Below are 13296 nucleotides of genomic sequence, written 5' to 3'. Positions count from 1 at the left end.
AGCACCTATTCTCACAATTGCACAAGTGTTAGGTTGGACCCTGCTGATCAGACTAGTTATAGAATTCTGTGAATACACTACAGCGTACTGCACTGTACATTGTTAATATAGGTTAGCAAAACATTTTCATTTTATTTACGCAGCCCACTGGCGCAACCCTGGATTGTAACCTCAAAGTCGTTAATTGCCCCTCTTGAGCAAAGCCATACCTTTCCATACTTGCCAAAGAGGTTTTTCAGATCAGCAGCTTTAGTGTTGGAGGACAATCCACTAACCCACAAGTTCTTAGTGGAGCTGCTCCCGCTGCTGGCACTTCCTACAGTGAAATTCAGCAGAAAAATGTTTCAAGGTCAATTGGCACAAATATCACCATGTAGTAAAGGCAACAAGGGATGAAATCTGTAAGTTTCCTGATACTTCCAACCTACAGCAGATGTATCAGACTACATCAATCTGCGTAAGGCTTTTTTTTTTTTTTTAAAGAAAAGCACTGGGAACACTCCCTTGCCATCTTTGCACAATTCAGCTGCAAGCAAGATGGTAGAGAGCTGCTGTCAGACCAGGGCACTGAGAAGAAGCAGAGGGCAAATTCTCTAGCCTGCCACTATGTGGCCTTTTGGGTCTCTGGCAACTCTATTTTGTAGCTTTGTGAAGCCAGTGACAGTGAAGCCCTCTAAAACTGCAAAAGAAATTCCCTATAACAGGGGCCCCCAATCCCTGGGTGCAAAGGTGCATTCGCGCAAGCAGCAGGCACGCACACGCAAAGCCATCCCCTCTCCCCCCCCCCGCCAGTCCACAGAGCTGGAAAGGGTGGGGATCACTGCCCTAGAATGTGACATGACTGTTTCTTGACAGCTGCAGTTTCTCCTTTCCCCTACCACATTGCTTGAAGAATTGTCTACTTCCCACTTTTTTAAATGATCCAGGTATATCCTTATATTTTCAAAGTAAGTTGTAGTTATGAATTGGATGACCTCAATCTTGCAGGACATATACCAAACCAGTTAAATGTTCATATAAACCAGGGTGTCAAACTGTCGGCCCCCAGGCTGGTTGCATCATACAGAGGCCACGCCCACCCCAGCTCCAGCAATGCAAAAAGTTGCGATATGTCGCAACACGTCACGTGATGTGGCGAGTTTGACACCCGTGATATAAACAATTTACTTAAAATTGGAAAAGAATTCACATTTAAAATTGTTTTTTCAGGAACTTTTTATAATCAAAGCATTTTCATGTCACAACAAAGAACATTTTTTCATTCTGTTTAAGAAACATTTCTATACCAAACTTCTTTTTGAAATCGATTAATATTATCGTAGCTGCTTACATTCCGCAAATTCCTCTTACTGTGGAAATACAAGACAGCAAAAATGCACTACGTGCTGCACTTTTTTTAACTGCATCATCAAGCAGAAAATCCATCATATTCAGCAGGAAACTCCTGGTCACCAATGCATTAGAGAAACCAATTTCAGTACCAGGAAGGAAACTCCTGCAAGTTTGAAATCAGTTTCCTAGCAAGGTGGCTTTCTCTTAGCATCACCAAACAGCAAGCATGGCCAAAGCCCCCAGAGGGAAGCCAGTCTCCCCCAATTCTCCATTCCTTCTTTCTTTCCCAAGGTTCTTTGAAAATGCAGAGATCAAGTTACATTCTCTACTCCAACAGTAAGGGACCCCACTCAAGCCAAATCTCCCAACCTCCCGTTCAAAAGAGTTTTCCAAACAGGCAACGAGAAACATAAGCCAAACCTTTGGACAGAAAGGAAGCAGCTCGAAGAGCATCTGCCCCACTTGCCTCCTGATGCAAGGAGACCCATCAGCAATTTCTGCGGGTCTCCCCACCCCTCCCCCAAGTTAGAAGCACCCGATTCCTCTGCAGACACAGCGCATTACCTTTGTCATCTTTGGAGGTGCTCTTGCTTTCTTTAGACTCCTTGGCCAAGCTAGGAGGAGGAACAAATCAGAGACTGAACAAGCAGACCTTGCTTGTTGAGAATCTTACACTATTAACCAAACCATTAAAAAAAAGGGGAGGGGAGGAGAATGAGATGTGTGAGTAAAAGCAGGGATGCATTGTAATTGGAGGAAAAGTGATCTCCCCACATCATGGCTTCTTGCACTGATTCTCCCCAAGATGCCTGAAGATCTAGATTTTCTGACAATTTTATTCAGTGGATATATGGTAATCTTCTCCACATTTCAGGATTGGGACTTGGCTTCATTTTGGTGTTTCTCAGAACTGAGTTGTTCATTATCATCACAAGGGTACTTAAAACTTGACTATTTGAAAAAACAAAAAATAAAATGCTGTCAATTCGTCAATGCAACCAGCAGGACAATGCATATACGAAGATCCTGATATTTTTTTTAAAAAAAAAAAAACAACACAGGTAACTTACGGCCATCAAAATATTTTACAGGCAGGAGCATAAGATACTAATTATAAGTTTCTCGCTGCTACCACCTTAATGCAGAGTGATCTTATTGAATGCTGGCAGTACCTTAAAGAACTGACATAGAAAGACAAACCTCATTGCTTGACCAGAGGCCCCAGTAGACGAGGGACCTTTCTTCAAAGTATCCTTGTCTTTGTCTCCAGATTCTGCTTTCTTCGAGCTTTCTCGGGCTTCCTTCTTGATAGGGTCCCCCATCGCGCAGTCTTCCTTCTTACCATCTTTATGGTTCTTGGTCATCTCATAGTCTTTGCCTTCTTTCTCCAAACTCGGTGCAATGGCATCTTGCTCATCTTTTGACTTGCTTGCTTCTGAATCTGTAATTTTCAGATTTTTACCTGTTTCTAGAAGGTCATCCCCATCAAAATCCAGAGTGATGGCATCTTCAGCCTGGATTGTAACCGATATGTTATCATCATCAGCTTCTTTCACAGACACGTTAGCTTCCATCTCTTCATGAGCCGAGTGATCAGCCTCAGCTAGGCTCTCTTCTGAACGAAGAGGTTTAGATACTTCTTGTGTACCATCACCAGAACCTGCTTTATCTAAGAGGATTTAACAGGAATAAATATGGCAAAACAAGAAGTTTATAAACATTTTCATATGCATAAGCTAGAAGAGAGGACCTAGAAAATACAAAGCCAGTTATTAGAACTGATGGAAGGTTAGGGAAAGAACATAAGGGGCATTAACATATAAACCCAGGATCATTCATTCTTCATGGTAAACAAATTTTCTAGACAAAGACACCAACCCTGAACAGGGTTCAGACAATGATTCCATCCAGGAGATACCTGTTCTTCAGTACACGTATCTGGCTTCCATTGTGGGCATTGTGTGCAAATCTGCTCCTCTTCGTGACTTAAGGAGGCAGCAAGAACTGAAATCAAGGTCGCTGCACTTCTAGGGAACAAAGGGCTTCGTCTTCCCGTCCGCTTCTGATGGTCCAAAGTTCAATAGCCCAACACTTCACAGTTCTGCAACTGTCATCCTCTCTGTGTTACTTCTTGTTGCCAACTGCATTGTCATTTAAAAGACTGGCTGCATGTCTTCATGTACACAAAATTCACCTTGGATTGGCAGTCTTCATCTAAATTCCAACTGGTCAACGTTCTCAATCCTGTTGCTAGTGTCTTGCTTTCCCTGAAGAGGCTTCAATTGTGGGAATCCTTAGAAACGCCACGTCTTAGCTTGCACACGTAAGGGTCTATTTAATAATGGCATCTTTTCATTGAAGTCACAATGATTCCATCATGTCCTTTAGACTACAACATGCAAGATCCTTAAGCGAGCTCATGAGAGCAGTTTCTTCACAGGAGTCTTGAGAGTTTCATCCAGTTTGGATTTTAGGAGTATCATTCAGGAGATGACTCTTTCTCATTTATTCCAAAATCTCTTGTGTGGCTTTAAAAAATGGTGTGACAATTGCCAGAGCATAAAGGAGGGTATGGTCCACAGTCTGAAGGGCTTCCCAATTCCATTCTGTAGAGTATTTAATTTTCGTTGGGCAGCTATTGGTTACTGCAGTGCAAGGTACAGCGTAGACATCAAGACTTACCATATCCACAAGGCTTACATCAAGAGTTTAGCATCTTTTCTCCAGTAAGACCTATGAGGGGCCGTATGTACGTATCCAATGAAGTAAGTGAAGTTGGAGGAACAAAGCCGATCGAGCAGAGGTTCAGCCACGGTCCTTGGCAATGGCTCTTACTATGGAGATGATTTTTAAGGCGCAAACCAAGGCACTTGTTATTTCCAAAGGGTGGGGTAGGGTGGGAGCAACCTGAAGTATATTAGTACATTTAAAACTCTATTGAAATTCAAACATACCTCTCTCATTCTCTTCTCCATCCTGCCAATTAAAGAAAAAACAAATAAACTTTCTGAAATGATATTCAGGTTACTAAGAAAATAAACTGCCATTCATTTAAAGGAACAAAGATGTGCTATTGGAACACCATGGAGTGCTCAATTATGGTTTTCTTCTGCTTATATTAACAGAAATTTATATTCAGTTGAATTTTTCTTATTCTCCAATCACAGCTGCAATTAGTCCATTGTTGCTACTATCTAGAAAGGGAGATTCAAACCATATTGCATGATGCAGCTGGGAGAGGCACTGCCACTATTCTGTGGCCAATTTTTCAAAAAATCTATAAATTCTCAAAGAAAAATCAGATAGCTTATCTTTGCTCAGTTCAGCATTTGAGCAATCTGAGATTTCTTTGTGAATACTGAGGCTTGAGATACTGAAAATCAGCAAACATTCTTTTTCCTCCGGTTAAATCATTTCAGTTTTGTTCACTCCCCGCTCACTTCAAGAGAATGCGAGCAATATTTGTTGGATGATCACAAAAGTTGGAATCACACCCTTATTTTATCAGAAGCACTCCAGATCAAGTAGGGGGAAGAGGGAGAGGGCCCACAATAAAGGCAGAGATACCTAGAAATGAAGCCAACAGGAAATGAATATTTTAAAAACACCAGGTTTTGTGTCATTCTACATCAGAAATGGAGGCTTGTCCTACAAGTCACTACACACAAACACACACAGTGACTTCACCATTCGTAAGAAGCACCAGATTCCCTGACGTAAGTCAGAGGTGTAAAAATCTTTTAGGATATTGCAACAAAATCTCAGACTTCAAACAAGCCAATATTATTCTACAGTAGATTAAATGCAGCTATCTCCAGTTTCTCAATAAATCTTTAAAAAGCTATTTAGGAACTTACATGAGTAAGACCAAAGTTGTCATCTTCCAGATCTTGAATATCGATGCACTAAAATGAAGAAACCAAAGCAGACTAAATAAGCTAGCTTACTATGAATATGTAAACATTGATGTATTAATACTAAACTTGCATTCTGACAACAGCTTCTAAACAGCTTCTACACTAAGTCACCAGGAAGGCATCAAGCAAGATCTGGTAATCTGACAAACTCTTCTCAGGGTTTCCTCTGAAGTAGCAGCCCTGCCTAGCAAGCGATGAGCATGACCAGCATCTCTAGTTTCACTTACTGCATGTTGCCACTTTAGGCTTCTTCCAGACACTTTTATGGCACTTTAGAAAACTGAGCTCATTCAAAGCACATTGAAGTCAATAAACAGGACAGCTTAGTTAATAGATCAATGTCTCCTCATAAACTAAGCTATAGCTAATAACGTACAACCACAAAAATACCCTAAACAAGGAACTTCCTTTAACCACAACACAATACTGAACAGAATAATGAGACAGTTGTGCTTCTTTTCCTCACCTTCACCCAAATTGTTGGGATGAGGAGCTAACCTGCACACAACCTTTTAGGCAAACCACACTAATGTAGTCATTCAACAAGATAGTAACATTTGACATGGAAATTCACAAACTATGGTTGGAGCACAAGGAACGCTGAGCCAGGATGAAGTACACCAAGATCTACCACTAGCTCTGCAGAGGACAAAAAGACTCCCAGCCATCATTTCTTCAGGAAGAAAAAATATCATTTCTTCTTCAGCTGGGATTCCTAACAGGGTATTTCTTTGGTTTTTTTCCTTAATGAAATGCATATTTGGAAATGGAGTATGTGTGTGATGGGGGTGGCATGGGGCTCAGCGGTTAAGATGCTGGGCTTGTTGACTGGAAAGCTGGCAGCCCAAGTTTGAGACTTGAGCACCACACAACAGGGTAAGGTTGCCTCAGCTACTGCCAATCTAGCAGTTCAAAAGCATGCAAATGCGAGCAGATAAATAGGCACCACTTCGGTGGAAAAGTAACAGTGCTCCATGATATCATACTGGCCACATGACTGCGGAAATGACTTCAGATAGCGCTGGCTGAACAGCCTTGAAACGGAGATGAGTGCCACGCCCTAGAGTCGGCAACTACTAGCGGAGTAAACAGGGACCCCTTTACCCTTATATGTGTGATGAAAGAATGCGGAATATCAACTATTAAACCTCATAAATCCAAGAAATATCTATTTATCTTGTCTCTGCTGACGCACAGAAAATAAAATTTGTATTTAAAGGCTGCCCACTAGATTACAATTTATGGCTTTTATTTGATAAGCAAGAAAGCCAAACCTGGGCCTTGCATCCTGCAAACAGTAGCCAAAGGCAAACTGACATCTAATGCTTCACACATTAATGCCAAATCACCAGTCAGTCACTTCCATTCAAAGGACAGCAGGTACCAAAATAGTCAGCCTTGTAAAAGAACCTCTGGAGTCTTGTGACTTGGATCCCAGGTGACAATGCTAAATCAGGCCTGCCACCTTTCTGAAGCAGACCACAGTGGGAAGGGTACTCAGCTAAGACCCCTAATGCATCAGCAAGGGAAGGAAGCCAGGGAAAAGACCAATAACATTGCAGCAGGAAGAAACAATAGTGACTCGGTGGCCTTTCTTACTAGTTAAGAGAATGTAACAACTGTCATCCTCTGTTATCTGGAAATTGGGAGAACAACATCTCTTTAAGGGATTTTGTAGGGTACCTGGTTTTCCAACTCTTTCTCTATCTGCTTTAAATTAGATTTCTTCTTATCGGCACGAGGCAGCATAGTAGAATTCAAGAATTCTTCATTTTCAGCAGATTCGTCAGAGTCTTTCAATTCATCATTTCCATCGTGATCACTTGCATCGTGAGTTTCCAGTTCACACTCCTTTCAATATGAATATTTGACACAGCAGAGGGAAATGGCCAATTTAGTGAGATTTCTCTAGCAAATTAGGAAGCTGTTTATGCTTCCTGAACTGAGCTTTCATAATACCCTGTTGTCACTGCCGTTTAGATTCACAGTCTAGTTATAGTTTGCTAGAGCAAGAATAGTAGTTTAGAAGCTCATAAATATTTATTTAAAATCAAACAAAACTCTGCAATTATCAAGTGTGCAGAGGAAACCCATGAATGTGCATCAAAAGCTCTAATGATCTTTTCGCTAGGAAGAATGCTTAGAATCATGTCTCCAGCTTTATATTACCTTAACCAAGGAGTCATCTTCCATTGAAGCATCACCACTTAGTTCATCAATTTCCTGCTTTTTACCTAGAAGCCAGGACATACTAATGAAAATCTTTTATTATGAAATACTGGTAAATATTTAAACAGCCCTATCTTTATTAATCTTCTGGAGAGCGTTAAAAACGTGAACCTTCAATCAATCCTGAAGGTGCCATAGAGATTCTGCAAGAGGATGTATGCAGCTCAAGGACTCAGACAGTTGGGAGCAATATGCTGACATTGCAAACCACTCAGAGAGGGCTGTAAAGCCCTATGGAGAGGTATATAAGTCTAAGCGCAGTTGCTATTGCTAAATGGTGGTCATTTTTCCCCAAACAAAGCCAACAAAGTTAGTTAGTATTTTAGTGCTCAAGAAAGTAATTTTGCTCATTTAAAAATATTTTTCTGTAAGCAAACAGACCATCTGATCATCATTAAGAAAATACTTTTACTTCAGTTATAACCTTTTCCTTTGGTTGGCTTCTTATTCAGGGCATCTGTTGAAACAGCTATTTCAATATTGTCAGGGTCTCCTCCTTCCTCTTCAATAGCCTAATAGAAAATAATAATAATAATAGTAGTAGTAGTAGTAGTAGTTTTATACTTGAATTTTACCCTTGTATTCATTATTCCTTAAATTTGGAACATACTGCATGAAATTCAAATTAAATGCGTTTTGGAGGAAGCATTTGAAGGAAGATTCCAAAACCAGAAGACCCACCGGCGCTCCATTTCTGCGACAAGCTGTCTCCCAGCGGCGCTGCCTGCGCAAGGTTTCCCAGGCCAGAGAGCCATTTCCCGGCAAGAGGGGGGGGGCGCGGGCTCGAGGCCTCTGGCTGCTTCCCCGATGGCCTCCGCTGGGGCCCTCCCGGGCCGTGCCACAGCTGGGCTGCAGCCGGTCTGGGGGGGCGAGGGAGGGACGTCCCTCCGCTCTCCTTGCAGGCCGACGCCGCCCCCGGGGGGGTCCCTGCTCCCCGCTGGCTCCGCGCGGTCCTCGGAGGCAGCACTGGGCGGGCCGGGCGCTTCTCCCGGCGCCTTCTCCCTCCGGCTTCCAAGGCCGCCCCGGCGCCCCTTTCCGGCGCCCGGTCACCCGCCCCGGGAGAGCGCCGCCGCTCGGGCCCCCCGCCTGCCCGGGCCCGCCACTCCCCGGCCGCGGCCTTCCCCAGGACGCACCTGCTTGAGACGGGCGATGAGGACCGTCTTCACGCCGGTGGCGTCCAGGTTGCGGCGCTTCAGCTCCGACTTGAGGTCGATGACGCGCAGCTCCGCGATCCGCTTGCCCTCCGCCGGGGGCGGCCCGGGGGCGGCGGCTCCAGACGGCGCGGCGGCCATTTCGCGGCGCTTCGGCGGCGGCCACAATACGGCGCCCCTCCCCCACCCGCGGCCTCGCTCGGCGCCCGCGTCGCCAAAGGACCCGGATGCCGCCGGGCGCGCCTGCGCAGAGCGGCCGCCGTCTCGGCTCGGGCCGCTGCCCCCGCCCCCCCGCCTCTCCCGGCCGCTGATAGGGCGGCTCGGCGCCGGGCGGGCGCTTGAAGTCGGCGGGGGCGGCGGGGCTACGGCTCCCAATGGCCAGGCCGAACCGGGCCGGCGCGTCGGGCAGATGCCAACGGCGGCTCAGCGTGCCCGGGAGGTGCGGCGCGGCTCTGCGCCCCGGGACGGGCGATGCTCCCACCTGCGGCTCGGCGCGGCCGGGAGACCCGCGGACCCTGCTTCCCTTCCCTCTGAGCTTTTCCCAGCGCGCCGCGGCTCAGTCCCGGCAGCCCTGGAACAGGAGCGCCCCGGCCTGTCCGCAGCGCCCTTCATTGCAGTGCGCGCACAACAACCCGGAAAGGTGGGCCATCGTTCCCCTCAGCGGCGCTGACGGCCGCACTCTCCCCCGACCGCGAGGGGGCGCTCCCTGCGGGCCTAGACGGGCCCTTTCCATCGCTGGTAACGGGGTCGAGACTGCCGCCCAGAGCGTTTCCCCCACACTTCGGGCTCCCCTACGCGTGCGGGGCTGCGGCGCTTCCTTGCTGCGCTGCGGCGTCCCCCGGCGGAAGCGGCTGCCGACGGCGGCGGGGGCAGCGCCCCCCCTGAGGGAGCGATGTGCGGGAGGCGCCCGGGCGGCCCCCTCCGATCCAGCTAGGGCCGCGGGGACGCGGCGTCCACGGGGATCCGGAAGCCGGCGCGCGCGGGAGCCGCGGCCTCTTGGGGGCGCCGGGCGGCCTGCCGTAAAACGTCGCGGGTGTCGCGCTGGTGCGTCCGCGGAGAGGGAGGGGAGGACGGGCGAGGCGGCGGCGGGGCCAGAGAAGAGCGGCGGCGGCGGCGGCGGCCCTCTCGGGACGGCGGCCTCGCACCGCGGAGGCAGGAAGGCGGTAGCGCGGCGGGCGAAGGATCCGGCGCCTGCTGGGCCCGGCTAGGCCGCCGCCCCCCGCCTCGGCCCCCTCAGGTAGGCTCAGGGGCGGGGGCCGCCGGGCTTTCGCAGGCCGCGAACCAGGGGGCCCTTGGTGTAGCCGTCCGCGGGCCGGACTACAACGCCCATCGTCCGGGGCGGGCGCTGCGAGGCCTCTGCCCGCTTGAGGTGCGCGGCCGGGGTCCCGCGCCAGGGCAGTCGGATGGGCCGGCGTGCGCGGCGGGCCCTCGGGCCGGCCGAGAGTCGCTCCCTGGAGAGAAAAGGGTCCCGCCACCGGCGTCCCCTGCCCGGCGGAGGCCGTGGCGCTCGGCCGCCTGGCGAGGCTTCTCCGCCTCCAGCCGCAGGGAAGGCCGGGCCGGGCGGGGCCCGCTTGGTGGGGCGCAGATCACTTCCTCGCGGGGTCCCCGGATTGGGAGTCTCGGCCCTTCTCCTTCCCAGAAAGGCTGCCCTTCCTCCTCCTCCTCCTCCTCCTCGGGGCCCTCCTGCAGCTAGTGCCCCCCCTCCTGGCAGCAAAGGGGCAGTTCGCTCTCCGCATTTTAAATAAGGGGGGTGTCTGAGATGGGGTTCCCTCCCCCCCCCCCCGCTTTCAGCCAGGACGGAAACTGTGAATGCTTGTCCGGTCCGTCTCTTCCTTGTTGGTTTTTGTCACTTCCACCCTCTCCCTCAAGCCCCCCCCCCCGACCCTTGCCACAAGGGCTTCCTGCCTCCTGAGAGGCCTGTTTCCAAAGAGGCTGCTGGACCTGCTGCCTCCACCCGCCCCATCCAAGTTCCCTGGGGGGGGGTGCAGCCCACCCGGCCTCCTTTTCAAGACTGATTGCTCCAGGAGGGCTGCATCGGGCCAGCACTGCTTCGCCCCTCTTCCCTAATTAGAGGGCTCTGAATTGGTCTCTTTCCCTAGTCGATCCCCAATGGCTTTAAGATGTGGCTGGGTGCCATGTTTTGGAGTCCCTGTAAGACCCCAGGGTGGGCATCAGGATCAGGGAGATTAAGAAGTCATCAATACGTATGCCAGTCGGTGCCAATTCACATTATTTTAATATGACCCACTCAATCTCTCGGTCAGAAAAATTGTAATGGAGGCTGAGTTGCTGAGGCACCAAAGGGGAAATTTCAGCTGAGATAATACGAGGATATCAGAAACATGTTATAAGTTCCATTTTTATGGCCATAGGTTCTTTATCCATTAATGAGTAATCCAGTAATAGCCCTGATGCTGGGTTTTGTGTAGAACAATGGCAGTTGGCAATAATGTACTGTTTACATAAGGACAAAAAAAGACTACAGTTGGGAAACATTTATTTTATTTATTAAATTTTTATACCACCAATCTCCCTGGCAAGGTGACTCCGGGTGGCTATAAGCTATAAAAAAAAGGCACAGACCTTTTTAAGATCAGTTTCTAACATTTATTTCTCCTATTGTTAACAGTTAAATCTCTAGATCATATGAAAACATTCGCATAACAGAAAATGATGGAAAAAGCTGGAAACCCTCATGAGGAATGTATTATGTAGGAAAGACTTGTATAAATAGTGGGCTGGTGGCTGTTAATGGGCAATATTCAAGGTTTTCCCCAGCTGAATTACAGTTTTAGGAAAGGTTCTTGCCCCCTCTGCAGGCACGGTGACACGGGAAGCCCCTGAAGGATTACTTGAATCCAATCCAGTCAGGAGCAGGTATCATAACTGTATGATCTCTAGCAAAATAACTAGATCTGCCATCACACATCACTCGGTGCAAGGCCAAGCCTGGCAGGAGCAAAATCCATACTTGGCACAGGATTGGGGGGATAGCCAGAATGGTTGGGTAGAAAAGTTGATTTGCTTATCCCAAATAGTGGATGGACCTGGGCCTGTGGCATCAGTGGCTCTTTGTTGTGACACATGAGGAGGAAGCAGCTCACCGAACATTGTTCAGATACAGCGGAGATTGGAACCATCCTGGGCACCCCAGTTTCCCTGATGTAAAATCCAAGTACTTTTTTCTAATGGATGCAACCCATTTGAATGGCTGGGATGCCTAGAGAAGTAATGGGGGGGATGGGTGTCACCTGGAGCATTTTGTTAAAGTTTGTAAAACTCTGGTAGATGCCTTTGGGAGGAATGGATGCATTTGCCAGAAAGATTGGAATGCCTTGGGTGTGACTCTGCTCTCAACTAGTAACAAGTCCCTGTTGGATTCTGGGTGAGAATGCTTTAAGTTCATCTAACACAATCCTATCAGGTGTAAAATAAATTGTTAACAACTCTGAAATGTAATTGCTTATTAAGTTAGACTTACTGGTTGACTGTTTTTACCACAGCCATCCTGGATGGATGCTGTAGCCTAGGGTGAACCTAATAGCCAACCTTTTCATTGCTGGTCTTGCCAAAACGTGGAGAAGCAATAAAACTATTAATTAGGAAAATGACAAGGAGGGAGAATACCAGCCAATTTTCACCTGGGTGCGGGATTTGGAAAACAGGTGTCCAAGGCATTCCCTCCTGCCACTTGCAGGGTCCCCTGTATGCAGAGGCCTGCCCAGGCCTACCTAAGTTTCACCTACTGAATTTTCTCTTTTCATTGTGGGTAAATATCAATTTTTCATGGATTCACAATTTAACAAAAGACAAACTGGACTACTCAGTTCATGCCCACAAGCCTTTGTGCAGCTGGTTTGGCTTAGCGTTTTGTATGAACAAAACCATAGTAGTTTGGAATCTATACTTTGCAACTGAGGGTGTTACGCTAATTCATGATGGTTTGTTTAGTGATAACCCTTCCAGTCCTTGACACATATTGTGGATGTGAGAGGGAGGGAGAGACTGGAAGGAAAGTACATCAATCCCTTGTATCTGTTGTATCCTTTAATAAAAGAAGTTCCAGTTCCCCAATACATTTCTGTGGCTTGATTATATCAGTTTTCCCTCTGTGATTTTAGTTTCTGGCATCAACCATGTTTGAGAGGCAATCTTGTTTTCCCCAATATTATTAGGAATTTATAAATTTTATAGTTTATTCAAGTTACAATTACTGATAAAGTGATTAGAATTGTGTGAAAACCTAAACTATCCTCAGTAAAATCAACAGCATTTTAGCACAGCGATATTTACAGAAATATAGTTAGTATTTATTGCTTCCTCCAACTGTAGGAAAGCTAAGATTCCTACCAGTTCCTTTACAGATGAAAAACTGCTTCTGGTCCCCCGCCTTGCAATCTTGCTTCCCTTCGCTTGAGGCCCTGTGGAGAGGGAAGGGGCTGCTCTGTGGGAAGCAGAGAAGGCTGCAGAGCAAAGGGTTTCTGGCTGCTCGGGGACAGGTAGAAGTCCTCCTAGCTAATGTTTGTCAATCTTGGCCGGTTGGGGAATTCTGGGAGTTGAAGTGGGCACATTGGGAAGGGATCCTCTCCTTAGCAGTCCTGGGAGGCGGAGAGTGACTCGGCTCTTGTGTTTGTCTCCATCCAGGCCCCCTGCGCGGCGGCGTTCCC

At 47.8% G+C, this 13296-nt stretch overlaps 1 protein-coding gene across 1 annotated transcript in view; it reads right to left on the bottom strand.

Moving 5' to 3' along the window:
- The window catches only part of SLTM (SAFB like transcription modulator), a 16682-nt gene extending 9199 nt beyond the window's left edge, over positions 1-7483 (bottom strand). Inside the window, exons 1-7 of the mRNA XM_015811018.1 lie at positions 7419-7483; positions 6933-7100; positions 5190-5237; positions 4287-4308; positions 2533-3001; positions 1897-1946; positions 210-316 (exon numbers count right to left, since the gene is read on the bottom strand). Of these exons, the coding sequence (XP_015666504.1) occupies positions 210-316; positions 1897-1946; positions 2533-3001; positions 4287-4308; positions 5190-5237; positions 6933-7100; positions 7419-7442 (888 nt within the window). The 5' untranslated portion in view covers positions 7443-7483. The remainder of the gene's footprint in view (positions 1-209; positions 317-1896; positions 1947-2532; positions 3002-4286; positions 4309-5189; positions 5238-6932; positions 7101-7418) is intronic.
- Positions 7484-13296: the final 5813 nt, after the last annotated feature.

Source organism: Protobothrops mucrosquamatus, unplaced genomic scaffold (assembly GCF_001527695.2).
Source record: "Protobothrops mucrosquamatus isolate PMUCROS unplaced genomic scaffold, P.Mucros_1.0 scaffold27, whole genome shotgun sequence".
NCBI classification, from domain to species: domain Eukaryota; kingdom Metazoa; phylum Chordata; class Lepidosauria; order Squamata; family Viperidae; genus Protobothrops; species Protobothrops mucrosquamatus.
Note: the sequence above shows the minus strand (reverse complement) of the source record. Positions and strands in the feature narration are given on the sequence as shown.